The 25,353-nt window shown below is 37.4% G+C and overlaps 1 protein-coding gene across 46 annotated transcripts in view; it reads right to left on the bottom strand.

Annotated features, from left to right (window-relative positions):
- Positions 1 to 1,348: 1,348 nt before the first annotated feature.
- The window catches only part of LMO7 (LIM domain 7), a 310,361-nt gene continuing 286,356 nt past the window's right edge, over positions 1,349 to 25,353 (bottom strand). For 13 of the 46 annotated variants that reach the window (XM_016925377.3, XM_016925386.3, XM_016925388.3 and 10 more), the window contains 15 exons: positions 24,664 to 24,851; positions 23,548 to 23,608; positions 21,810 to 21,866; positions 21,618 to 21,659; positions 19,904 to 19,929; positions 19,519 to 19,623; positions 18,814 to 18,906; positions 18,034 to 18,389; positions 17,101 to 17,166; positions 14,640 to 14,692; positions 10,718 to 10,931; positions 6,638 to 6,934; positions 4,658 to 4,766; positions 3,419 to 3,521; positions 1,349 to 2,106 (listed from right to left, as the gene is read on the bottom strand). In XM_016925377.3, the coding sequence (XP_016780866.2) occupies positions 2,084 to 2,106; positions 3,419 to 3,521; positions 4,658 to 4,766; positions 6,638 to 6,934; positions 10,718 to 10,931; positions 14,640 to 14,692; positions 17,101 to 17,166; positions 18,034 to 18,389; positions 18,814 to 18,906; positions 19,519 to 19,623; positions 19,904 to 19,929; positions 21,618 to 21,659; positions 21,810 to 21,866; positions 23,548 to 23,608; positions 24,664 to 24,851 (1,793 nt within the window). In that variant the 3' untranslated portion in view covers positions 1,349 to 2,083. The remainder of the gene's footprint in view (positions 2,107 to 3,418; positions 3,522 to 4,657; positions 4,767 to 6,637; positions 6,935 to 10,717; positions 10,932 to 14,639; positions 14,693 to 17,100; positions 17,167 to 18,033; positions 18,390 to 18,813; positions 18,907 to 19,518; positions 19,624 to 19,903; positions 19,930 to 21,617; positions 21,660 to 21,809; positions 21,867 to 23,547; positions 23,609 to 24,663; positions 24,852 to 25,353) is intronic. The other 33 variants (XM_016925384.3, XM_024348283.3, XM_016925390.3 and 30 more) reach the window with 13 other exon arrangements.

The following is a 25,353-nucleotide window of genomic DNA, read 5'->3' as shown; positions in this document are numbered from 1 at the left end:
GAAAAAAATCATAAGAAAACAAGAGCAGATGAAAAGACAAAAGGCTTAGATGAAAAGGAGCAATGGTCAGAAAGGATTTTGGATAAGGAAACTAAAATGATGGCAGAATTAAGGCATCCTCTGGGGACAGTGAAAAACAGAATTAACAAGGCAGAAATTGATAGTGGTTTCTTCATTCATTTATTCAACCACTGCATATTGAGGGCTGCCTCTGCATACACATCAGGCAGAGAACAAGGCAAAAGAACTGTATCTTCATAAACATGCAGTGAGATGAACAAGCCCACGTGCTGCTTATAGGAGTCGAAGCCAGCAGTGCCTTTCTGGAAACCACTTTGGCAATATATACTATGAGTGTCTTAAAATGCATAATCTCTGAGCAACTATTTCATGTCTATGAAAATAATATAAAGAAAGAGATGATCATAGAGTATCACAGAATTTACATATTTATATATAACATGCACATATTAAAATGTTTGATCTTAGAAACAACTGAAAAATACACAGTAATGGAATTATCAACTAAATATTACCAAGGCCAAACAATGGAGCACTATGCAACCATGAAAAAAGATAAAAATAATTTTAAGAACATGGAAAAATTCACAATCTATACTTATAAATAATTATATGCAGAATGAATTCAAACACAGAGTTCTTGTCTTTGGAATTTGGGATTCAGAATTATATTCTTTATGCTTCGGGGCATTTGACAAGTTATCCTCAAGGAACACATTATTACTTTAATAATAATCAGAATAAGTACTAAATAAAATTTTTATCTCCCACATTAGCATCTTACATATTTTGAACCTATTCCAATACAGTTCTCAGTTCCTAGAATCCTCCATTCCACTTACATTATTATAAAAGATTCCAGTAAGTTTAAATTTTTGCTCAAAGCATGCTAAAGTTTTGTATCCTTGCATTCCCGCTCCAGATTTTTTAAACAAGAGACTACATTTTTTGCTTTATAGATATTCTAAGCTCACTGTTGTCTTCTCCTTTTATCATGGGGTTAGTAAAAGATTTTATTCAAATGATCCAACAATTCATCACTCTCACCATACAAATATATTGTATCCAAAAACATAACTTTATCAAAAATAAACTTCCTTATTAAAATGTTTCAGTAAACACATCCAGACTGTGGCATAGTTTCGAAGGTATACACCATGTCAAAATTTGTCAACGTATACACTTTAAATATATGCAGTTTACTATATCAATTATACCTTAGTAAAGCTACTGGATAAAACATAACATCAAAAAAGGCCACATACTGAAATATGGCTAAAAGGCCTGAGGTCAGACACATACACCTAAGAAAAAGACGACCCACTCGTTAAATGCATCAGCAAGTTTATTTACAAATGCAATTGAACAGAAAGGCTCACCAGTTTCTGAAGAAGACTTCTAGTATACAAACCATGGTTATTTTTCATTAATGAAAATAAGCAGCTTTCTATTGGGAATTACTTAGCAACGTTTCTGGTAAAGAAAATAGAGCTCCCTTCATCAAGCAAATAAATGGTACATTAACTGCATTTTTAAAAATCAGAATAATAGGTAGAAGGAAGGATACAGAAAGCACATTTGGGGATAGATTTTAATGAAATTTTCCATATGGTTCTGCATTAATTTAGAATACATTACAATAAACAGAGCAAATGCAATTATGTATTTATATTAACTATTTCAAATAATGTTTAAGAACCTTTTTTTAAAAAACAATAAAATACCCTCTTCAAAACACCACTAACTAGAAAGTCAAACTAGATCATTATCTGCCTCAAAAATATTCTTAGGTTCTTATTTTTTCCCTTGTGCTCTCAAGATGCTGAATTCAACAGGTAAATACTGCACTTTTCCCCACACACAATTACCTTATAAATAAACAACAAAAATACTGGTTCTACCAAGACTACAATGCTTCTATGTAATCTAAAGAGGCAAAAAAAGTTATTCTTTTTTTTAAAAAAAAAAGCAAAAAAGACATACAACACATATTTATAGATCTACACGAGCAGCAACCACCTCTTCTTCTATCTGCAACAGTGCTTTCGTATGGAGGCTTACATCACATGGCGGTTGGCCGTCCAGCTGATCGGGCAAGGAGAAAAGAAAGAAAAGTGCTTAGATTCAGAAACGTGAATATTGCCACCTGGGATACATAGCAGTCATCACTCAGAAAGTGGCCCAATGAGGTAGAAAGAGTAACCTGTCACTCACTCTTAGGATAAAGCTAGGCAAGTCTCAGTGTCTCGTCTCTGGAATTCTTTATTTGTAAAAATGGAGTAAAAATGAACTGCTCACAATAGAAATAAATTACACTCAACTCTCTATTATTTGTTTTGGAGGAGAGAAAAGGCATGGGCAATTTTACAATGGTGATTCCAGAAATCATTTCTATTTGGCTTTGGAATTTGATGAGAGAGAGAAAAACACACACACATACACACACCCCCCACCAGTACATGCCCAGCCTTGACTTTCTCCAACCTCAGTGTCAGCATCCAGGAAAGGACTGGACAGCTGCAGCAGGAAGGCTCAGAACCCACCGACAGATAAAAGAGAGTTGACTGGGCTTAAACCATTTCCAAAGCACTCTTCACATAGGGGCCATATAAATACCTCAGAGTTCAAAAGCAAATGGTTTTGCTGATACCACTTGTAACACCCTTTCACAATAAGGAAGAAACACATGTTACCAGCATCAAGGTTTAAAATATAAAACAGCAGTAATACTTGTCTTGCTGTAGCTATACACAACACACAACCTAGTTATGCTAGCCTACCTTTTATAACACACAAACACATGCTTAGATGCAAAGTAGCATTTGAAGTTTTTTGAAAAACTCATTTTTTCCAAAAATGACACTGAAACACCATAGTTAATACTTTCCTTTTAAAATTATATATTGACATATATTAACATAAAGCATAAACTGACTTATTTTGTATTACATAGAACAATATTTTTTAAAGTTGGTCATATTCTAAATCACATAATCAAAGCCCATTGTTAAATAATAGAAGTTGATGAGGGACCAATCTTTAGTCAAGAAACAAATCCTACATAGAAGATTCATTTAAGTGTTTTGGTTTGTTTGTATTCTTGAGTCATTAAAGGTCTCTGCGGACTCTGGGCAGATGACACAAGACACCATCCTGACTTTTGGACACTGTTCCTCTCCATTCCTTGGCCCCACAACCCACTCCTGTGTAGCTGGAACCCTGAGCAGTGACCCATTCACTATACACACTCTTTGAAGGGAACACACTACAATTCTTGAAACCTGGAATCCTATGGCAGTGAACTTGGAGGGGAGCTCGCTGCAGGTTCAGGGAAATGCATGGGAACCCGTGGCCTCCTTAAAAGGCAAGAAATTTTCTCTCTGATTTGCTCTCTTACATTTGAATCTGAGATAGCAGTCGTTGCAGTACAGTTGGTGGTTTCTGATCCTGACTTCAGCTCCTGAGGAAGAGCCTCCGAGGTCACACTCACAGGCAACACACTGGGGAACAAAAAAAAAGAACATCCACAATCAGTCAGCTCAAGAAAGCTTGGGGCACTCCTGGGGGTGGGGGGGAAATGAGCAGAATGCTACTTCTAAGCTCTTAGATACATTTCAGCAAAGAAAAAAAAAGGCCGAAAGATGATTAGTAGATTCAAATCAAGCCCGCCAGATAAGACGTTAAAGAATTCATAAAGCCAATATTAAGAGCCAAGATGACCAGTCTAAATATACTCCCCAAAAATAGAAATAATTTGCTGATTGACTTTAAGAAATTTAGTTTTTATCCCCCCAGAGGAATGGCAGGTAAGGCCCCCCATGAAAGAAGTGGCCAGAGTGAATGAAGGCTGGGCCCTGGCACTCCACCCTGGGGTGGGCTGCTCCCAGTGTCCCTGCTGCACTAGCTTAGCAAGTGTTCCCACACAGCGCCTCACTTCAAGGCTGGATATTTCGATTCCATGTGCCCAAACTCTAATTATCTTGACTCATTCTGCTGTGCCTAGGAACAGCCCAAGCCAGCAATGGACAGGCTTAAACAAGCTGTGGTCTGTGGGCCTCCAGGATCAACAACCAGAATCTTTCTCTGGCCCAATGCAAGTTCAAGAATCAAACAGATATGTCTTTAGAGACAGAGATTACAAAACCAAACAATTACAGCCTTAGTTCCTTCTTATGTGTGAAAACCTATCAGGTATAAACAGGCTGTGCAATTATAAAAATAGCTACAATGGTAATGGTTTTCCTTACATGTTCTTCCTACTCAAAGCTAGGCTTTCAGACACTGTGATAACTGCATGTGTCCCTGCCCTTAACAACACTAGTAGGTTATTTGTAAATTATATTTCAAGTATGCCTCTGACAGCATCTTAGAGAAAGCAACTTATGTACTGTAAATGTATAGAATTCTAACAGATTAGAAATAGAAAATGCAAAATTTTTCCAGATTTAAGTTTTAAAACAAGGTTCAAGATTTGAGAACTAGGGAGGAGCAAGCAATTTGTGACTCAAATGCAGCACAGATTGACGAATACAGCACCTAGCTTGTTAGTGGCACATCTACACCCAGCGGCTCAAAGCAGCCATGCGCTCTCCAAGCAAAGCTTTGCAGGCCTGCAAGCTGTTTGTCTCAGTCTCACCTTAAAACAATGCAAATGATAACAAAGACCCAGGGACTCGATGATCATGGCGGCTCCTTTGCCCAGAATGTTATTGCAGTAGGAGCATATGCGCTTCCCACTGACTGACCTAGATGCAGAACAAGAATGGAATGGAGGCTTTCACCTGGGCAGCTCAAGATTCTTCTTTAAAAGTCACACTCTGCTATTAACATTGATAATAATTTAAGAAAAGCTCTATACATATATCTGTGGGAGAATAACTTTTACCAGCCAACTAAAGAGTGCCTTGATTATACTCTAACTTTGAACCATCTCCATGGCAGCTCTGAGGCCCTTGACACCTATTCACATAAATGAGCAATTTCAGTGTAATTAGTCCATCCTGCAGTTTCTGATACTATCTTCCTTTGATCACATCTGTACTCAGCAATAGTCGCCCCTCATCTCATCCACCTACATCTTCTTGCCAGTTAAACCAAAGCACACAATGCTGATCATGTCCTCCTACCCCCTCAGAGCACCAAAAGGGTGGCCCCAGCTTTCTTCAAGAGGCTTTGCAAGTCCTCTACGACCTATTTTTCTCAGACTTATTTTTCGCCCTCTTTCTTGATCACCCAGTTTTCTAGTTACAGAGAAATGTCAGTGCTTTCCTGACTGTGCCTCTGACTTACAGGATTGTCTCTGCAGGGAAGGAAATGAAAAGTACCTAACAGCTGCCATGGAGAGAGGGAAGGAGGATTTCTACTCTACCTTTGTATACAGGTCTTTTCTCCTCTCCCGGTTGGTAAGGCGGCACCCGTTCTTCCACATCTCTGCACCCCCACAGCATGAGCACGGCGCTTAAGAGGACCACCTCCTAGATCAGGACCTTCTTAGGTCAGAAAAGCCCTCAGCCCCTCCCTCTGCTCTCCCAGAGGGGGTCTCTCCGTCAGTAAATGGGTCCCCCCTCCTCTGTCTTCCTGTCATCCCATAGACTGCACCTCCCCACCGTACCCAAATTTACCCTAAATCTTCACCTCTGTTCTCTCAGTTCAAACTCATTGATACACACTTTATATCCTAGTACATGTAAAATTATTTTGGATTTATATAAAACATGTTTTCTTATGAAAGTCTCTTATCTGATGGCTTTAAAAAGTCTTAACATTAATCAATGTGTTTCTACTTTGAAGTATTCCATTTGTGATGGAAAGGAGTACATGCCAACAGCACTTTCTTGGGGTGAGGAGAGCAGCACTGCCCCATATACTTACATGAGGCATGAAAGATCTGTGGAGAAGCTACCCAGACCTAAAAACCCAAGCAGGGCTGATATCTGAGCTTCACTCCACATAAAAACATAACACCCTATCATAACATATACACTTCCCACACCATATTCCCCACCGAATCCAGCTGATGTAGCCTCAACAAAATGTGGGCAAACAGAACGCCCAAGCAATTATTTTCGCAATCAAAAACCCCCAAAGCAAGATCTATCCGACTTCGCATTTCTTTAATCCAGCTAGTCAGAAGTCCCCCAGACGATGGAGCATGCCCGGAAAAGCATTGTAACGCTCTTCTTTTACACTCAGTTCCTGTGAGTTTGTATGACACTGTCATGAAAATAGTCAGCTATTTGACAATACTGATTTCACTCAGAAATTTGAGAAGCATTCGTGAGCTGCTATATGTTTTCATGATTCCACACTGAGAAGTATTCTGGTATGTCTTAACATCCAAGACACTGACCACAAACACAGGCAAATGAGACGGTGGCAACAAGTAGACACCTTCAAAGTCTCTAGTGGCTTCACAAGACATCTAGAAATGCTATTAGAGTTGCATGGAATGGTATTAAGCAAGCCTTCATTGATTTCATACTAGAATACCAAATTTGACACATTCAAAAGGGCTTCTTTTTCTTCTTCATTGGAAAACTTGGACAGGATTTGGGGGATATTTTAATGAAAAAATACCCAAGACTAAGAGAAGAAAGAGAAACAGCAAGGGCCTCACCTGTTACGCAGCTGAGAGCCTGACTGTGAAGCTGAAGGGGAATGGCTTCTCGGGGTGGGGGACTGTGTGGTGGCCACACCTGTGGTGGAAGTCTTCACGGAGCCAGCTGAAGGCGGGGGCACGCTGGAGGAGGGGTTCCGCATGTAGGCACGGTTTGATGTGGACACCAGCTGAGGTGGTGGGCGACTAAAGTCTTGCACGGAGGAAGAAGCATAGAATCCTGTGGGCTGATTGAGCCAAGGAGGCTGTCTCCAAGAATTGGATCGGGGGGAGTCCAGGTTATCTAAAGATTCGCCTCTGAAACACAAAAAAGACTCATCAAAATAATGTGACATGTTCAACTAGAAATCTATTTAATTCATCATTCCATTCATTAAAAATCCATTTTTATATTTTATATGTGGATATTAATCTAAGTATTCTAGTTACATATACAGATGTTCCTTGATGTATGATGATGGGGTTATGTCTCAATAAACCCATCATAAGTTGAAAATACTGTAAGTCAAAAATACTTTTACTTCACCTAAACTACCATACATTGTAACTAAGCCTAATCCACCTCAATCATGCTCAGAACACTTACCTTAGCCTACAGTTGGGCAAAATCAAGCAACACAAAGCCTATTTTACAAGAAAGTGTCAAGTATACAATTTACTGAATACCGTACTGGAAGTCAACAACAGACTGGTCATACAGGTACTCAAAGTACAGTTTCCACAAAGGCTTATCACTTTCACATCACTGTAAAGTCAAAAATCTTAAGTCGAACCACTGAAAGTTGAGAACCACCTGTAAAATTACCTTTAACAAGTAAAGTTGATCTTCCTCATCAGTGGCATCATGTTTCATAGTCAATCAACCTTCTTTTTTTTAATCTGTTTTCTTTCCAACTTTTATTTTAGGTTTAGGGGATACACGTGCAGGTTTGTTACATGGGTCAAGTGAATGTCATGGTGGTTTGGTGTACAGATTATTTCATCACCCAGGTAATATGTGGACTGCCAGAGAGGTAGTTTTTCGATCCTCAACCTCCCACATTCCACCCTCAAGTTGGCCGTGGGTGTCTACTGTTTCCTTCGTTGTATCCATATGTACTCAATGTTTAGCTCCCGCTTACAAGTGAGAACACCTTCGTTTATTTTTATTTTTATTTACTCGGTGCTTAGGTAAAACAATAAATACCAACCACAGAAGAAATACACTAAGAAAAATATTTTTAAAATAAGAGCTAATACTCTACTAAGTCTAAGAAGATTGATACTTATCCTTTAAATCTTCAACAGTTTAGACATAGCAAATATAAAGCCTTCTAAAAATTCAAAGAAATACATTTTAAGAGCTTAAATATCACAAGCATTAGGTTAGATACCTTCACAAAAATATTAAACTTATTGAATCTTCATAACACTAAGATTTTTTTTTTAATCTCACAGAATTGAGTGTGTCATAGGAAAAGTCAGTCGATGGTGGCACTGGCTTTCAAACCCAAGTCCTCTAAAACAACCCAGACCATGCCTCCTGTGAAGGTCTCATTTATGTAGCACCTGAATCCCTAAATTTAGCAACTGTTTAATGTCCACATTATAAAAGCATTTATCAGCCACTTCCCTTAAAGTACATATTCTTTTAAAATCAGATTTAGCTCCCAAATAGATTTAAATACAACTTTTGCAAAATCTCTCTTAAAATTCGTGTACTAACATTAGTACTACCTACAAAAATGAACTCAAAATTATGAGAATTCATCTACCTAGTCACATTTATTTTTATTGCTTTCAAAACTTTATCTTATCCCAAGCTTGAAATTTTTCTTTTAAATTTTAACATTATAAAAGTGATACATTATCGTAAGGAGAAAGACTGAAGCTGCAGAGAATCTGAGGGAGAAGAAAAGTCCTTCCTGTCTCACGACTCACCTGCCCTAACCCGCAGAGGTATCCACCATTACTTGTGTGTCCTTCCAGACCTTTTCTCACATATGCAAGCACATATTTACACATACATACAAATTTACATACGTAAGTATAGATGTGTCTATATACATATGCAATGTGTTTAACAGTCTTAAACAAATGGATTATTCCACAACACAGTTTTCAATAACTTCTTTTCCATTTAATATGTATTATCTTAGAACTATTGTCATTCTGCTCATATGATAGACTGTACTTCAGTGGCCTCCAGTGAACCATGCCTTTTGGTATCCACGCCCTTGTGTAGTCCCCTCCCACTGACTCTGGGGTGAGTCACATGACTAATTTGGCCAATGGGGCATCAGCAAACATGATGCATATGGCAGCTTGATAAGCACTTGCTTATTAGGCATTGCCTTGGTGCGAGATTTTCCTCTTTGAATCCAGGTCCCATGCCATGGGGTAACCCAAAAAACTATGTGGAGAGGCCCATATGCAGAACACAGGCCCCTCAACTAGTAGCTCTGGCCAAGCTCTCAGTGAAGCCTCTACAGCTACAGGGGACAGCAAATTACAGCCTACTGCCAAGATAGACACAGCTCACGAACTGAGACTTTTTTCACATTTTCAAAGAGTCTTAAAAAAAAAAAAAGAATGTGTGACAGAAACCTATGTGGCCTGTAAACCCTAAATTATTTACTCTCTAGTCCTTATACATAAAAGCTTACCAATCCCTACTGTAAATGATTATAGCTGCTCAAGTGTCCCAGCCAACATCATGCAAATAACTGCCCAGTCAATCTTCAGGACTGTGAGAGATTGTGAGTTACTGTCTTAACTCACTAAATTTGGAGGTGGCATATTATGTAGCAACACTTTTCTTTCATTCTTCAATAGTCATATAGTGTTCTGTCTGATCAGTATGCCACTGTTTATTGAATAACTACTGAGTATCTCCTTACTAGCAGACATTGTGATTTTCTTTTCTTTTGCCATTAATGAATAATGTGTAAGTGTACATCCTTGAGTGTACCTTTGCATATTTATCCAAATATATCCAGAAGATAGAGTGCTAGAAACTACATTGCTCAGAGGGTCAGATATATAAACTTTTGCTTAATACATACTGAAAAATTGTCCAACCAAGTGGAAAGAAGAATTCCTATTTCCATATACAATTGTCAATATTAAATTTAATCAATTTTAACTCTTTACAAATCCAGTGAGCAAAAGAGATACATTACTGTTTTAGGACTAGTATTGATGTTTTATGTTTATTGGCTTTGTGTTTCTTTTTCCCACGAACTATCTGTTCATATCCCTTTGTCTTTTTTTTTTTTTATACAGAGTCTCTTGCTCCGTCATCCAGGCTGGAGTGCAATGGCAAGATCTCAGCTCACTGCAACCTCTGCCTCACGGGTTCCAGTGATTCTCCTGCCTCAGCCTCCTGGGTAGCTGGGATTACAGGCACACATCTATTTTTTATACAGTTGGTAAGGATAATTTTCTGATTTTTACAAAGTTATTAATATATTGACATAATTAGCTCTTTCTCTGTGATACGTTACAAATAAATTCCCCAGTCTGTCAGATAAGAAAATACTGAATCAGAGTAGCTGCATTCATTTACCCAAGATACATCTTTTAAAATGTTCCTGCACTCATTTCCAATTAATATCTATACCTTTATCTCCTTAAAGTTATAAAAATTAGGTTTATCACTTTGTGAATCCAATTATCAAGATTCCAATCTAATCATTATCTCATTAGAAATATAAAAATATGAAACTATTTGTTGAAGTTCAGCAGCCAAGAAAGTTCTAAGAGCAGTGTGCATTATTTAAGCATCTGAACCTCACTTCAGAATGCCCCATCCAGATTTGCAATCTGTTAACCATGTGATTTTGTCAGCATCTTGCCTGCTTGAGCCAAAGTTCCCTCATAGTAAAAAAAAAGAAAAAAAAAAAACAGCCAGAATTATTATCCCTACCTCAATATGTTTTCCTCAGATTAGATGAGGTCATGTAAACTGACACATAATAGTGCCCAGAGGGTTCGCTCTATGTTCCTTTCATCTCTTCTGTCCAAAGCACCAGGATGTCTACAAATTAAATATCTGCCTCACAGTAAAGACAAGAAACCAATTCCTAAGATGTCTCGCACCTTCTCATGATCCCAGGAAGACTAACAGGCTCTTTGTTGACACTGGCACTGCGCTGTCGGATCCAGCTGTTGTCATTGTGAAGGGGTGTTCTCTTCCTCATTTCCTGAAGGATTTGTTGCCTCTCCAATTCTGCTCCTGATGGTACTTGTTCTTTCTTGGATCTCCTCTGTGAAGAGGTCATGTTCCCAATTTGGTCTAAATATTTATTGTTTCCTAAATTAAAAACAAATCAAAAGCTTTGGGATTAGTACCTTTTAAAAGTGACAGTGATGATTGACATCACTAGTGATCAGGGAAATGCAAATCAAAACCATAATGTGATGCCACCTTACTCCTGCAAGAATGGCCATAATCAACAACTCAAAAAATAATAGACGTTGGTGTGAATGCAGGGAAAAGGGAGCACTCCTACGCTGCTGGTGGGAATGTAAACTAGTACAACCACTATGGAAATCAGTGTGTAGCTTCCTGAAAGAACTATAAGTAGGTCTACCATTTGATCCAGCAATCCCACTACTGGGTATCCACCCAGGAGGAAAAGATGTCATTATATGAAAAAGATACTTGCTCACCCATGTTTATAGCAGCACAATTTGCAAGGCAAAAATGTGGAACCAACCCAAATGCCCATCAATCAATGAATGGATAGAGAACATGATATATATATATACTGGGTATCCACCCAGGAGGAAAAGATGCCATTATATGAAAAAGATATTTGCTCACTCATGTTTATAGCAGCACAATTCGCAATGCAAAAATGTGGAACCAACCCAAATGATCATCAATCAATGAGTGGATAAAGAGAATGTGAGATAGATAGATAGATAGATAGATAGATAGATAGATAATCGCATGGAATACTACTCAGCCATAAAAAGGAATGAATTAATGGCATTTGCAGCAACCTGGATGAGATTGGAGACAATTATTCTAAGTGAAGTAACTCAGGAATGGAAAACCAAACATCGTATGTTCTCACTTGTAAGTGGGAACTAGGCTATGAGGATGCAAAAGCATAAAAATGACACAATGGACTTTGTGGACTCAGCAGGAAAGGGTGGGAAGGGGGTGAGGGACAAAAGACTACAAATTCAGCTCAGTGTATACTTCTCGAGAGATGGGTGCACCAAAATCTCACAAATCACCACTAAAGAACTTACTCATGTAACCAAATACCACCTGTTCCCCAAAAACCTATGGAAATAAAAAAATTTAAAAATAAAAAATACAAATACAAAATGACAGAGGAGAGATGGAGTTGATGTAACAAATAAATAAAGTGTATTTGAAATTGCAGCCTCAATAAATAAATAAATAAATAAATAGTGACTGGATAAATCGCCCATGGCAGTACAGCTTAAAATGTGGCATTGTGCACGTGTGCTAACATTATCAATTCTCAGTGAGGGTGCTGCATGAGAACATAAAGTAACTGTCTCCTACTCCAGAAAGTCCAGTTCCACAGCCAGAGCCACACCACAGAACACACTTGGGAAAATGAAAAAGGCTGCCCAAAAAGGCAACAATCAGTACTGGTTTCAGTATTACTCAGTTACAAAGTGCTCATCTAGACATAGTTTTTCTTCCACTCTTCCTTTCCTAAATTAAATCAATCAAGAACATGCTCAAATGCTTGCTGTAACAACTCTAAAAGGAAACAGGGAGTTTTCTTCTCTCAAAAAATATATACTCCCCCTGGGGAGAGAGGACATAAACGCACATATCTCTGGCTGACATGACCCAAGTGTGCATGGTATAAGTGACAACCAAAATTGTAAGAGTAAGAGCACATTCAATCATGGAAATGGCTTTTGTGAACAGGAAAAATATTCAAGCAATCCAAATAATCATCCATAAATGTTACTAGACTTGCTTCTACTCTAAGAAACTGACAGAACTATAATTTGAATGTTGAATTTATTCATGACAATTAAGTCAGGTTTTATCGTGAGGACTCTGTCTCTTGGATTTGGTGATTAGTTTCTGATTGGGGTAAAACACCCACAACTTTGACGTATCATTCCCACCTTAATCTGGATTAGGAAATTGCATCTAAGGATTTATTTTCTTTCTCTACATTTATTGCTACTGCCATTCTTTCAAAATTTATTGTTTGTCTATGCCTTGGTTCATCTTCCACTAAGCAATGAGCAAGACCAAAGGTTTCTTATACAACTAAACTTACATTTGTGTACATACAAAGCTTATCAATTTGGTCAGACTTTAAAGAAATGTTGCCTTTTTTTTTTTTTTTTTTTTTTTTTTGAGACAGAGTCTGCTCTGTCACCCAGGCTGGAGTGCAGTGGAGCGATCTCGGCTCACTGCAACCTCTGCCTCCAGGGTTCAAGCAATTCTCCTGCCTCATCCTCCTGAGTAGCTGGGATTACAGGCACATGCCACCACGCCTGGCTAATTTTTGTATTTTTGGTAGAGATGGGGTTTCACCATGTTGGTCAGGCTGGTTGGATTACAGGCGTGAGCCACCGCGCCTGGCCTCTTTTTAAAGTGTCATTTTGGTATAACCAAGTTTTTAAATCAAATATTTAATAACTTCCACTGCCTGCTATCCAAGAGCTTGCAATGAGTTAATAAAGGGGGGAAAACATATATACAAAATAATCCGATTAATGACACAAGCCACAAGTATTAACAAGATTATTCCGGAGATTCACAGTTGCAGTTACTGACAGGTCTTGTGTTTATGTTCAGGAGAGATAATATAATCGCTGCAGGTTAAAAATATTTCATGGAATACTGAAGTACTTAAAACTATAATTTTAATGGTGGCTAAAGGCAAGTTCAGGGGAGAAGAAATGGAAAATACAAATAGGGAAAGGTAAGACCAGAGGAACCAGATCAGAAAAGTACGTGATAAATTGGGAACTGAGAAAGATAATAATGTGGTTATAGTTACGGACCCATTAACAGAAAAATAGCAAGATCAGCTGGAAAGTTAAACTAGAACCAGATAACAAAGGTCCTAACTGCTCAAAGAAAGGGATAATCATAGAACTGTGAATCCCAATAAAAACTGTAAGTTCTATAAGCTTTAACGAGAGGTTAAACTAGCTGCCACCAGACTATCTGGCCTGTAGATAGGTTGTTTTGCTCACAGGGCATTTTAGTTTTTTAAAAAAATCTCTTGTCAGCACATGAAAGATAACACATGAAAACAGATTTTTTTTTTTTTTTTAACTTTTCTGTTACAACAGGAAGAGTAGGCAGAGGGTTGCCTTCTCCAGCATGGCAATGATAGGCTGGAGCTGGGCAGTGGCTATCCAACATGATGGGCATGTTGACCTCAGCCCTACCTGGACCTTCATTCATTCATGTAAATGACCAGCCACCTGCTTATGCAAATCCTGATATGCAAACCCTGCTTAAAATGGTAATTACCGCTTAGGGTTTTTTTTCATAGTTACATAATTTCTGCTATATGCATTCTTCAGAAACATATTTTATACTAACAATGTCAAGTCCAAATTGTTTCTGCACAATTACTGAAGTCATAATTTTTTATTTTTTGACATTTTGGCATTTACATGTATAATTCGAATTAGTATGCAATTTTTAAGTCCTCCAGTATTTCGTAGAAATCTTTTCTGTACTATTTCTTCAGCTGCAAGATAAAATCTACTATACATAGCTGCATCAGCATCGCTTTGCAAAATTCCCACATATTTCATTAGCAATTTAAAAACCATTTTAATCTCCCAGTATTTTTCAATATAAAATAAAGCCAAAAGTAAACACGAGATAGTTGTTTTGCTGTTTTTATATACAGAGGTTAAAATACTAAGTATTTTAATTAAGTAATCTTAATGAATCTGAAATATCTTGACCTTAAAAATACTTCTCATAACATGATACCACAAATAAGCAACTCTGAAGGAGTTTGGGGGAAAATATCGCATTTACCATTTTTATTTGTGGAGTAATCATCCAGTTCAGTAGTAGATCTGGATTTATTCCTAAAACACAGAACACAATATATTAAATATGTCTCATTAATAACCTCCTTTATATTTATGAAGTAAAAACACCAAAGAGATTGCTTTTTAAAGCAGTTGATTTATTTTGTGTGTCTGCTGAGAGCAATTATGTTTAAACCAAGAAATTTTTCATCTTTCACAAACTCACAGAAAACCTTGACATCCTTAAAAAAGAGAAGAGTGAAATGCTGGAAATAGATACAAACACGTGACAGTACTTCTCCAGTTTGTATGATGATGAAGACTATAATTTATTGATCAATTGTTGTCGATGTTCACCCTGGTCCAGATCTCAGTCCTACCAGGCCTACAAACCATCTGCCATCAGATCACCTACAGTCAGACTGTCCCACTTCCCCCACACTCCCCAGGGTTATCATGTCAACTTCTTGGGCATTAGGGTGCCACTGACTACTGTGGAACATTAATTTACCAAATGCCATCTTAGTGTTCCAAAGAGGTACTAAAGCATACAGCACAGTCAACTTCTGGAAACACCTTAAGTTTGTACCAATAAAATTTAGGTGTATAAATCAACACATGCTAATCTCATTCCCATTCTGCTAGACACACTGAACTTTGAAAATAATAGTAGTGGCTGGGCTTGGTGGCTCACTCCTGTAATCCCAGCACTTTGGGAGGCTGAGGCGGGAGGATCACTTGAGGTCAGGAGTTTGAAGCCAGCCTGGCTAACATGGTGAAACCCCGTCTCTACAAAAATACAAAAACAAGCTAGACGTGGTGGCATGCGCCCGTAGTCTCAGTTACTTGGGAGACTGAAGTGGGAGAATCACTTGAACCCAGGAGGTGGAGGTTGCAGTGAGCTGAGATCACCCCACTGCACTCCAGCCTGGGCGACAGAGCAAGACTATGTCTCAAAAAAAAAAAGAAAAAAACAAAAGAAAAAGAAAATAATAGTAGTAATGACAATATATAATATACATTATAATATGTAATATTATACTTATGTACATATAAGTATATATTACATATGTGTAAATCCAATAATTTATAATACATAATGTATCATAAGTGGTAGACAGCTGCACTTGTGAATAATTTCACTTGTATCTACATAGAAGAAAACACTTATTACCAGATGTCTAGCCACACTCCTTGATGCCTCTAGGGCATGCTTTATCTGGACTGCCTGCAGGTATTCATATTTTCCAGGCTTCCTTAAGTTTCCTTTCTCTGCATTTTAATTATTTTCCCCAAGGTCATGAGCTATATAAATAAAGCTTTTGTAAATATGTAAGTAAATCCATAACTTTTAAAAGGAGATAAACATTTTAATGATTTACAGTTACCCAGAAAGATTATAAACAAGGTCATCTATCACTAGATTTTTCTTTAGCTTATTGTCAGCCCATTACTACCTGCTTGTCCCTTTCCTTTTCCCCTTTTATTCTGAGCCCTATTCAGTCATCCCGGCTGCTTGTAGATACAAGTCTTTCCTCATATCTAATGAGTAAGACAAAAGGAGAAATTTCAGCTCTGAAAACACAAGGTAATGGCCCTACCCTCAATATTTGTTTGACAGACTGTTTAGAAGTCCTTAGTGATTTCAAAACTGCAAAGCATTTTAAAAATTGCTTTAAAACATTAAAACAATGTTTTAGGAAATTTTAAGATACATGTAACTTTCCAGATATCTGAAATTTTATCTTTATTCCCCAAAACTGACCAGTAGTTCTAACCAAACTGCCTCAGAGAAATGTCACCATTCCCATTTCAGATGTCCATACATAACCCTTTGGGGAGTAATGTGAAGCCATTATTCATAACCTTTTTAAAATGAAGATTACGTTGGATTACAGAAAATTGACACAGTTCTTTCCCGGCCGTGTCCATTCCCCTTGCAATGTGATTCCTACCATAAAGAGGCAGTGTTCTTCTCTTCTCCATGACCTGTGACTGTGACTTTAGACAACTTAAACCTCAAGATGCCTTGCAGATTTCCTCTCTTTAATTCTCTTTCCCCTGCCTCACCACCACGTATACATAAGACCTTCCTGGCTCAGCGGATATCAAAAGGCACATGACCCAGTTGTTCTCACGGCCCCAGCTGACAGCCAGCCAACCCCCAAAAGCAGAGCTGCCTAGTTAATAGGTAGCAGATATATGAGCAAGCCCAGTCAACTAAAAGGCTGCCCAAGGGAGATCAGCCTAACATGCTGACCATAAAATCATAAGCTAATTCATTAAGTTCACGAATAGTTGTTACACAGCAAAAGCTAACTGATACAAAGATCAACCAGCAATTCATCTTTATACCCCACAAATGACAAAGGGCTAAAATAGTTCTACAAATCATCGATGCAAGCTCTGGAATATTATCTGAAGCCATTATCATCAATTAAATTACAATAACATGCTCTACATACCTGTCACCAGGAAGAAAACCTGAAGATGCTTCTTCTGTCTTTGGTATATCATAGGAATCAACAGGCCTAAAAGATAGAAAAAGATTTTGTTGTTAAAATATTAGACTTTAAGCCCTTCCCTGAGTTTAAGAAAAGGGTATCAAAATAATGTCATTCTAGCCTCTTTATGCAAATGGTCTTTGGGTTAAAAACTAAACATACAAAGGTATTTCAATGAATAACCACAGAAAATAGACCCACTATTGCCAACAGACATTTGCAAGCCATTCATTCTACAAATACATACTGAGTCCCCACCATATTCCAGTACCACTCTAAGAATGGGCTATAGAAGTACACAAAACAAACTTACTGACTTTATAGCACTTACATCTTACTGCAGCAGGCAGGCTAACAGATAAACAAATAAATGCATAATATAAAATAAGAGTATACAGAGAGAAAGAGTGAGAAGGGGCCTGTATTTTAAATCAGGTATTCTAGAAAAGTCTAAGGAGGTGATGTTTGAGCAGAAACTAGAAGAAAATGAGAACACAAGACACACAAACGTTTGATGACTTCTCCAAGCAGATGGACTAGAAAATACAAAAGTCCTTGGGTATTTTCAAGGAAGAAATAGGAGGCCAATGGGGCTGGAACAGAGTGAGTAAGGGGAAGAGTAGAGGTACTACAAGGTAATGTAGCTCATGGCAGCCTTCTAGGCCTTGGCAAGGATGCTGGATGGGGTTCTGATGTGACAGGAAGTGACTTGGAGTGTTCTGGGTGGTGAAGCAAGATGACATGGCAGGGTTTATGATTTAAAGGTTCTCTTTGGTGGCTTGTATTCACTTGTGTGGAGAATGGGTGGTAGGAAACAGGAAGAGCAAGCGGGTGCCTTTGAAGTGGGGAATGGATACAGCTAAGCCTTTGTACCCTCTGGCTGTGGGGACAGACCTCCTGTACTGGTATATTCTGACTGATGTTTCCCGCTCTATCTCTGCCTGGCGCTTCTGCTCCTCCGCAGGACGCTTCTGCTCCTCAGCCTCAGCCTGAAGCCGCTTCTGCTCTTGCTCTTCCTGAAGCTGTTGCTCCCATTTCCTCTCTCTCTGAATAACAAGCTGATCCTGCGGCTTCTTTCCTTGGTCCTCATGAACAACTTCCTCTTGCGGCTGTCTCCTCTCCTCTTCTCCTGCTCGGGTTCCTTCCCTGTCTGAAGACTTGGACCCTTCACTCCAGGTAGCTTCCCAGGTGGCAAGAGAGGGCTCCCGTGTGGTCAGAGACATGCTGTTTGAGCTTAGGACCATCAGTTCCTAGGTGACCAGTGAAAAAAGAAATCCATCTAAATCTGTTTATTTCTGTAATTTCATATAGACACATATATATTCAGTTTTAGATGCTACTAACTATAGTTGGCCCAGGACTCCACTCAAAAAACACGTTAAGAGTTTTACCACTAAAAAACTACACATGAGTGACTGAGATGTAACTCAGAAAAGGAAGATGCACTGAAGTTCTATTAACATAATTTGTTAATGATGTACTATAAAAACTAGGAGAAAGGCTGCAACATCCAAGCAAAATTCTAACAAATCAGAGCTCATTGTATTTTTCAAAGAGCTACACAGGTGAACATATGGTCAAAGGTGGAGAAAAATGAAGTGTCTCCTGCTTCTCAGCTAATCTCACCAACAAGGTAAAGAGAAGAAAAACTAAACAGGCATGTTCTAACACTACCTCATCCAAGTACTTGGAATTCTCTCTCTCTGCCTCCTGTTTGGCCCTTTGCCACTCTTCCCTCAGTTTCTCCTGCTCACGTTGATATTTTTCCTATAAGAAAATATGACATATATTAATCCAATAGATTAACTCTTCACATTAGGAATCTTCTTTATTAACACTTTTATGATCTCTAAACCTTCAACCTCAAACCTTTAAAGACCATGATTTATTTTCATAAGCCAATCAGATTTTAGTCCCTATAGTAGAAAAGAGCATATATTGAATTAAAAATGCAGACACTGCGGTAAAAAGGTAGACGCTGAGAATTAAACCCCCATCCACCCTTTACCATGGCTGTAATTCATTAAAGCCTCTAGCAAACTGTAAGCGGGGCTGAATTACTCTGCAATGGACCCAGCAAACAGTTTATGGGAACCAAGTCATCACAAAGTCTGTGCACTTCACACCCCCTAAGTGAGTGCCCTTCATACTCTACAAAAACACACATGGGGGTTAATAAATAATGATTTTTAAAGGATGACTCTGGAAATCTTCAAAATGGAAAAGTAATTGTTTTATGGAAAATGTACTGTGTGCAAAAATATTTGTTAGTTGTGAGATTGTTGCGTTTAAAATTAGTTTCTCAATACTGGTTGACAGACTGGAGAAAAGCCGTGAAATCCAACCTAGTTTCTACCCGTCCATGTGAGCCAGAGCTACCTGCAGTAGGCGGTCCTGCTCCTTCTGCCACCTCTCCTGCCGCTTCCGCTCCTCCTCTTGATCCCACACCCAGCGACTCGGGGCACTGATGGTTGGAACTGGAAGCTAACCAGTTATCAGAGAAGAGATGCAAATAGAGAACAACATAACTTCATTAAGTCATCTGCTGAACCACTTTTGCACACATAAATTATTCATATCACAGTTTGCTTAAACTGTACCAAGGGAGAGCTGGCTTTGAATTTTAAAATAAGTTTTTCAACTTGGAAGGATAACTCTCTGATAAATTCTTATGCAACCTAAAATCATGGTAAGCATGCTACGGTGTACTAATTCAGTCCCACCAAGTTCATCTTATTCCAAATGACAAATGAATGCTACTTACATCAGGAACCACCGAATCAGAGCTTCCTGTGTTGCAGCACATGGGCAAGGAAGAAAAATATACAATATAAGTCTTCATTTCTATGAAATAATTCCTTTCAGAAACTTCTATCATTAGCTGTCTCTATGCCAGTATACTAAGTGACAATGTTTTTTTAAACAATAGTCAGTAAATCCTTTTTTCTCCAGGTGTAACAGTTCCATCTGTTACTCATCTTTCAAATTCAAAGTTAGTAAAAGGAAGATACAGATGCCAAAATAAACCCTAGCTCTAGGTATTAGAGTAGGATCAATGGATATTTCTGAAGAAGCTTCAGGGTTCTTTTATTAATAAACTGGGCAGCATCTCATAGTTTGGCCTAACAGGAAAAAAAAAAAAAAGAATTTCAAATGTTACAACATCTACCAAATCCCAGTTTTTTACTTGCCACTACTCACAACATGACAGCTGCAAGTCACATTTTTCAAGCCTTCTTACTAATGAGCCACTTTCGTAAGCAAGTCACCACAACAAACATGTTCAAGAAACAATTTCCTTTTTCTACTCCTATTGCTTGAAACACACGTATTCAAACTTCATATGTAAACTTATGGGTACAGTCTTATTCTTTTTATTCTTAGGGGACCTACGTAAGTACCTTTACATAGAACAATGATTATTTAAAAAGTAAAACTTCAGAAAATACACTATCATACAGTACTTTTAAATGTTCTTGAAACCTCAGCTGTCAAATAAATTCTTCACATACAATTTTTTAAATAAAATTGCTTTGAGACCTAGAAAAATACTCTTCCCTAGAATAACCTGTTGAAGAAAAATGGGAGAAAATTAGAACAGAGAAGGAAGAGAAATTGCTTAATTTTAGCCAGTGTTAGGAAGGAGTATCATACTGTTTCAATTAAATAGCCATAGAAAAACAGGAATTTTATTTTAAAATATAAATCAAAAACACTAAGGATACTGACACAAATAGACTTGCATAGCTGGTAAGATACTTCTGTTTATGGTCCAAAAGAGACCTTAATCCAAAGGAATGATATTAGGTGATTAACACAAAATACACAAACCCAATAAGTACTGTGTTATAAGGCACGTTTGTAAACATGTTAATAGTCTTAAAAGTAAGAAACAGTAACATTTTAGATGGCAACAGCACAATATCCTCTGACCATTGCATCTCAAATGTTGACTATTACTTTTAAGTTCTTAGTAGCAAAACAGAGCTTGAACGGCATTCATGTGACAGAGCATTAGGCAAACGTGACACGGGAGCAAATGTCACATGCACAGCACATTGTGAGGCAGCCCTGCCCAACTACACCAACACGGAGAATCTCAAAACGCACCTGTTCTCAGATGCAACCAAAATGTATTTACTTTGAATTTACTTCAAAGTCAACAGAGCAGTCAAATCAACACTCCAAAGCCACCATCCCATAGCAAAAATAACTCTTCTTTATTAACCGTGTTTTCCACAACCAAAAACAAGTCCGGTTTTTTAAAACTTGGCCAATTGCATGTTGGTGTAATCTAATATTATGCAATTTGTAGGAAGCAGTAAGGCTTAAATGAAATTCCTCATTTCTTACTGTTACCCAGTGGAAACAAGTGTGTGTTTAAGAGCATCTCCCTTTTTTTTTTTTTTTTTTACAAAGTTAAAAAAAAAAAAGTAAAATGTTTAGAGATATACAAAGGACACACAAAGACCCATTACCACAGAGGTAGACCCATGAACTGTAAGAAAAGCCTGATGACCCTAGGGAAAGAATGGAAATGGGTTATGTCGCTTGGTCATAATGACAGACAAATTGAAGAGGCTCAGTGCCCAGCACCACAGACCATGAGGAAGAGTGGAGAGGGAGAAAAATTCCATGAAAGTGCATGAATTGTTAGCTTTGTGGTTTACCTTGTTCAAAAAATTGTGATCGCCTTTTTAAGTTTTTCAAAGAAATGGATTCAGATGCTAGTTGAAAAAAAAATAAACACTATGTCATTCATTTTTATTTCTCACCATTGGTAAATTAAGCGATACTTGATATACCTTTCCAATCTGTAGCAATATTATTTTAAAAGATCACAAAACTGATAGCCATAGAAGATATAGATTATTTCAAGGCACAGGGACACACAATTTTAGTAGCCTACATTACATTCAAATTAGTAGAAGAAATGAATATTTTTATTAATAAACTTTAGCATATAGCATGATAGTTTCACAGCTATGAAAAGCCAAAGTATCATCTTCCATGCTAGATCACGCCGTTTTAGGGAAAAGGAAATCAATATTTTTTGCTTAGGTTAAACAATCCATAATCTTGTCTACTACCTGGAAAACTGTCTATAACAAACAGTTTTCACAACATTTATGAATAAGAAGTGAAAAGTAATGGGGAAGAAAACAAAACAAAATGATACCCAAAGAAAGATCAAAGAAAACAAAATACTAAAGTTACGACCACCTTCTAACTAGAATTTTTTGACCTAGTTTTCAAGATCTGGTAGCTACTACTATTAAGTAAAGCAAATGGAGTTCCACCAAGAAAACAAAAGAAAAACATTCTGACTTCTCCCATAGATCTGTCACAAGACTATGGCATAAAATGTACCTATGATTATTACTTGATACTAGTTAGTGCTTATCTAAACAAAACCTTCCAATGACAGGGCCCACGTATAGTCCCCTAGTCGTCATAGAGCTAGATGTCTGATCACCTATCTCACCTGAGTCACTGCGGAATAGGACCCGGTGCTTTACATGTAACATCACAGAGAAAACTAAGCAAAGTTTGCTTTAAAAACTCCTTTGATAAAGAATGCAACTGAAAACAAAATATAGTCACTTCTGTCTATCAGAAATGAAATACAAAATTAAATAATCGATGAGGAAAGGGAAATTTATATATTTAGGTTGGCTTTAAGAAAATGTATTATAAACTATCGAATGTAGATTTAAAGCCACCAAAGCACTGTGAAAACCCAGTGCCATTCTTGGCAGTCTAGGTTCATGGCAGAAGAGGTCTCGTCTTCTTTGGGTTTCTTCCCCTGCCTACATGACCGGATCTATTCTTATTTTTCTGTGCCCAAGGAATAGCACACGATGCATGCTAGCTAAATTATTTCTGGATGGGCAGAAGAAGAAAGATGGAGATAACTCCAAAATTTCCCTAGATATTTTGCCTTCTTTGTCATTACAAATGGGTACATCTGCTAATGACTTTATTGCCACTGGCATTTCCCTCTTACAGCTAACTGCCTCCAAGCTTGTCCCTTTCACAACAATAAAGAAGAAAGGAAACTTCATTCATAGTTTCATGCTTAACTAAGATTCCCATTGCCAGCATACCCTAGCAAGAAAGCTGACGGCCTCAGGAAGAACCAGTCTTTCTTATTTGACTTAGGCACTCAGGCACTCAAAGCTCCGGAACATGCTGCCAAAGCTTTGTTTGCAGTGCCTGAACTATTCAGCACTGGAACTGAACGCCCTTCCACCTGGCTGCAATTGGATCTGCGTGCTAACCTTTTAGTTTCAACTTGCAGTGGATCACTTTTTCTTTCACTCACAGATATTAATTTTTATAACAGCAGAACTTGAGTGCTATGTCTTTTCCTGTATTATAAATGTAAGTTATAATGGTGATATTTACCTTTTGATTCAAAAGCATTGCTTTCATCATGAATTCCATTGATTTCTTTGGATTCAATATTCTGGAAAGGGTAAAAATGCTAGTTAATATTCTCTCCAGTTGGACTTTGGCCTTAAATAATGCATTTTGCATTAGTGAAATATATATTTTAACAAGATGAGTTTCTCGGGATATTGATGCATTCCTTACAGCCTTTTACGTGTAGTAGAAACTTAAGTTTTTTCATTGTACTTCAATATTTGTGGCAGAATTAATGACCAGCTGCAGGCATGGATGATTTTAAGTTTAATCAATCATTAATTTTCCAAGAAATAAAATCATTTAGATAATCATTAGTCCATTTGGCTTATATTTATGAGTACACAAAACAGTCATATAGGATTCTCAAACACTTAAACATTTCTTATATAATATAGTAAGAGCTCCTTATTAAATAAAAGAGTTACCTTGAGATGATAACACAATCTAAGGAGTGAGTATAAGTGCATAATATTTAGTTGACATTTAAATTTAATTATTAATTTAAATGAACAATTTGTATCATAAATAGAAACCACATGACTTCAAAGTCTATAGGAAAAAGTATCGCTTTGATACTTAGAAAAATTTCTACATTATATTTTTGATCAAATTAATGAAACTGATTATCTCTTAACCACATATGTAAGTCTACCCATCAAATTCACCTACACAAAAACTAAAAATGCTTCATGAAGTTTTACATTACACCCAACTATTAACTTTATTTGCCAGTAAAGACTAAGGAGTGCATAAAGAAGTTATAGTTTATAATTTTATGTAATTGCTACTTCATGCTCACAAAGATCTGAGAGGTGGGTCTAATGATGAAAGATTGGTGGAAAACACCTGCAAAACAACATTATGGGATCTTTGGATTTTACCATTATATAACTCACAACTACTCTATGAGGAATGCCTATGATTTTCAAAAATATATTTTACTGTATCTCTTTACTATAATTTACATTATTCAATCATTTACATTTTAAAGTTAGCATCAAAATTGTACAAACAAAAGAAATTATTTTCTTCCATACACAATTCTAACAGCTGCTTTACTCCACACCAGTACTTCCTACTTCTCCAAATACTCACAGAACTCTGAAGGCTTTCGGAGAAATCAGTTGTTACAGATAGATTTGAAGATTTTTCTGAGTTGTAAATTCCAGAAGTTGCATCAATCCACTTTGTTTCAGGTGAACCTATAATTTTGGTAGCCACACTGGTGAGATTGAGGGTTTTATGCCGTATAAATGGCAGGGAAGGTTGGTCTTTGCCCCAGTCTGATTGGCACATGAAGATCAAATGAGTACACATAGATGTTGAAGTGGAAAGAATAAAGTCATTGAATGCACATATATATTAAAAAAATCTACATATACAAGACAAACAAATCAGGCAGTGTGTGAAATAAATCAAGAGTTTAGGGCTTTTTACCAACAGACCACCTTCCCAAAACACAAGGGTTAAATCATGTTAGTAATGAAAAAACTAGCAAATTTGCTGAATCTTTCCCATAAACCAGGATAGATATTTTATTTTGATATAATAAGTTGGTAGGTCTGCAGAGGCTTAATGCCTTTTCCCATCTAGCCTCTATAATTAAGAAACACATTAATGGAATGCACATTGAAAGTTCTTTGAGAATAAATAGAAATATGACCTACCAAGCTCTCTCTCTTATACCAATATGGTTATGATGCTGCAGATAAAGTTAAATCATAGCATAATTCTTAATACTCAATATTATTATAAATAACTCCTGGATGCAGATACGTTTGTCTT

Source organism: Pan troglodytes, chromosome 14 (assembly GCF_028858775.2).
Source record: "Pan troglodytes isolate AG18354 chromosome 14, NHGRI_mPanTro3-v2.0_pri, whole genome shotgun sequence".
NCBI classification, from domain to species: domain Eukaryota; kingdom Metazoa; phylum Chordata; class Mammalia; order Primates; family Hominidae; genus Pan; species Pan troglodytes.
Note: the sequence above shows the minus strand (reverse complement) of the source record. Positions and strands in the feature narration are given on the sequence as shown.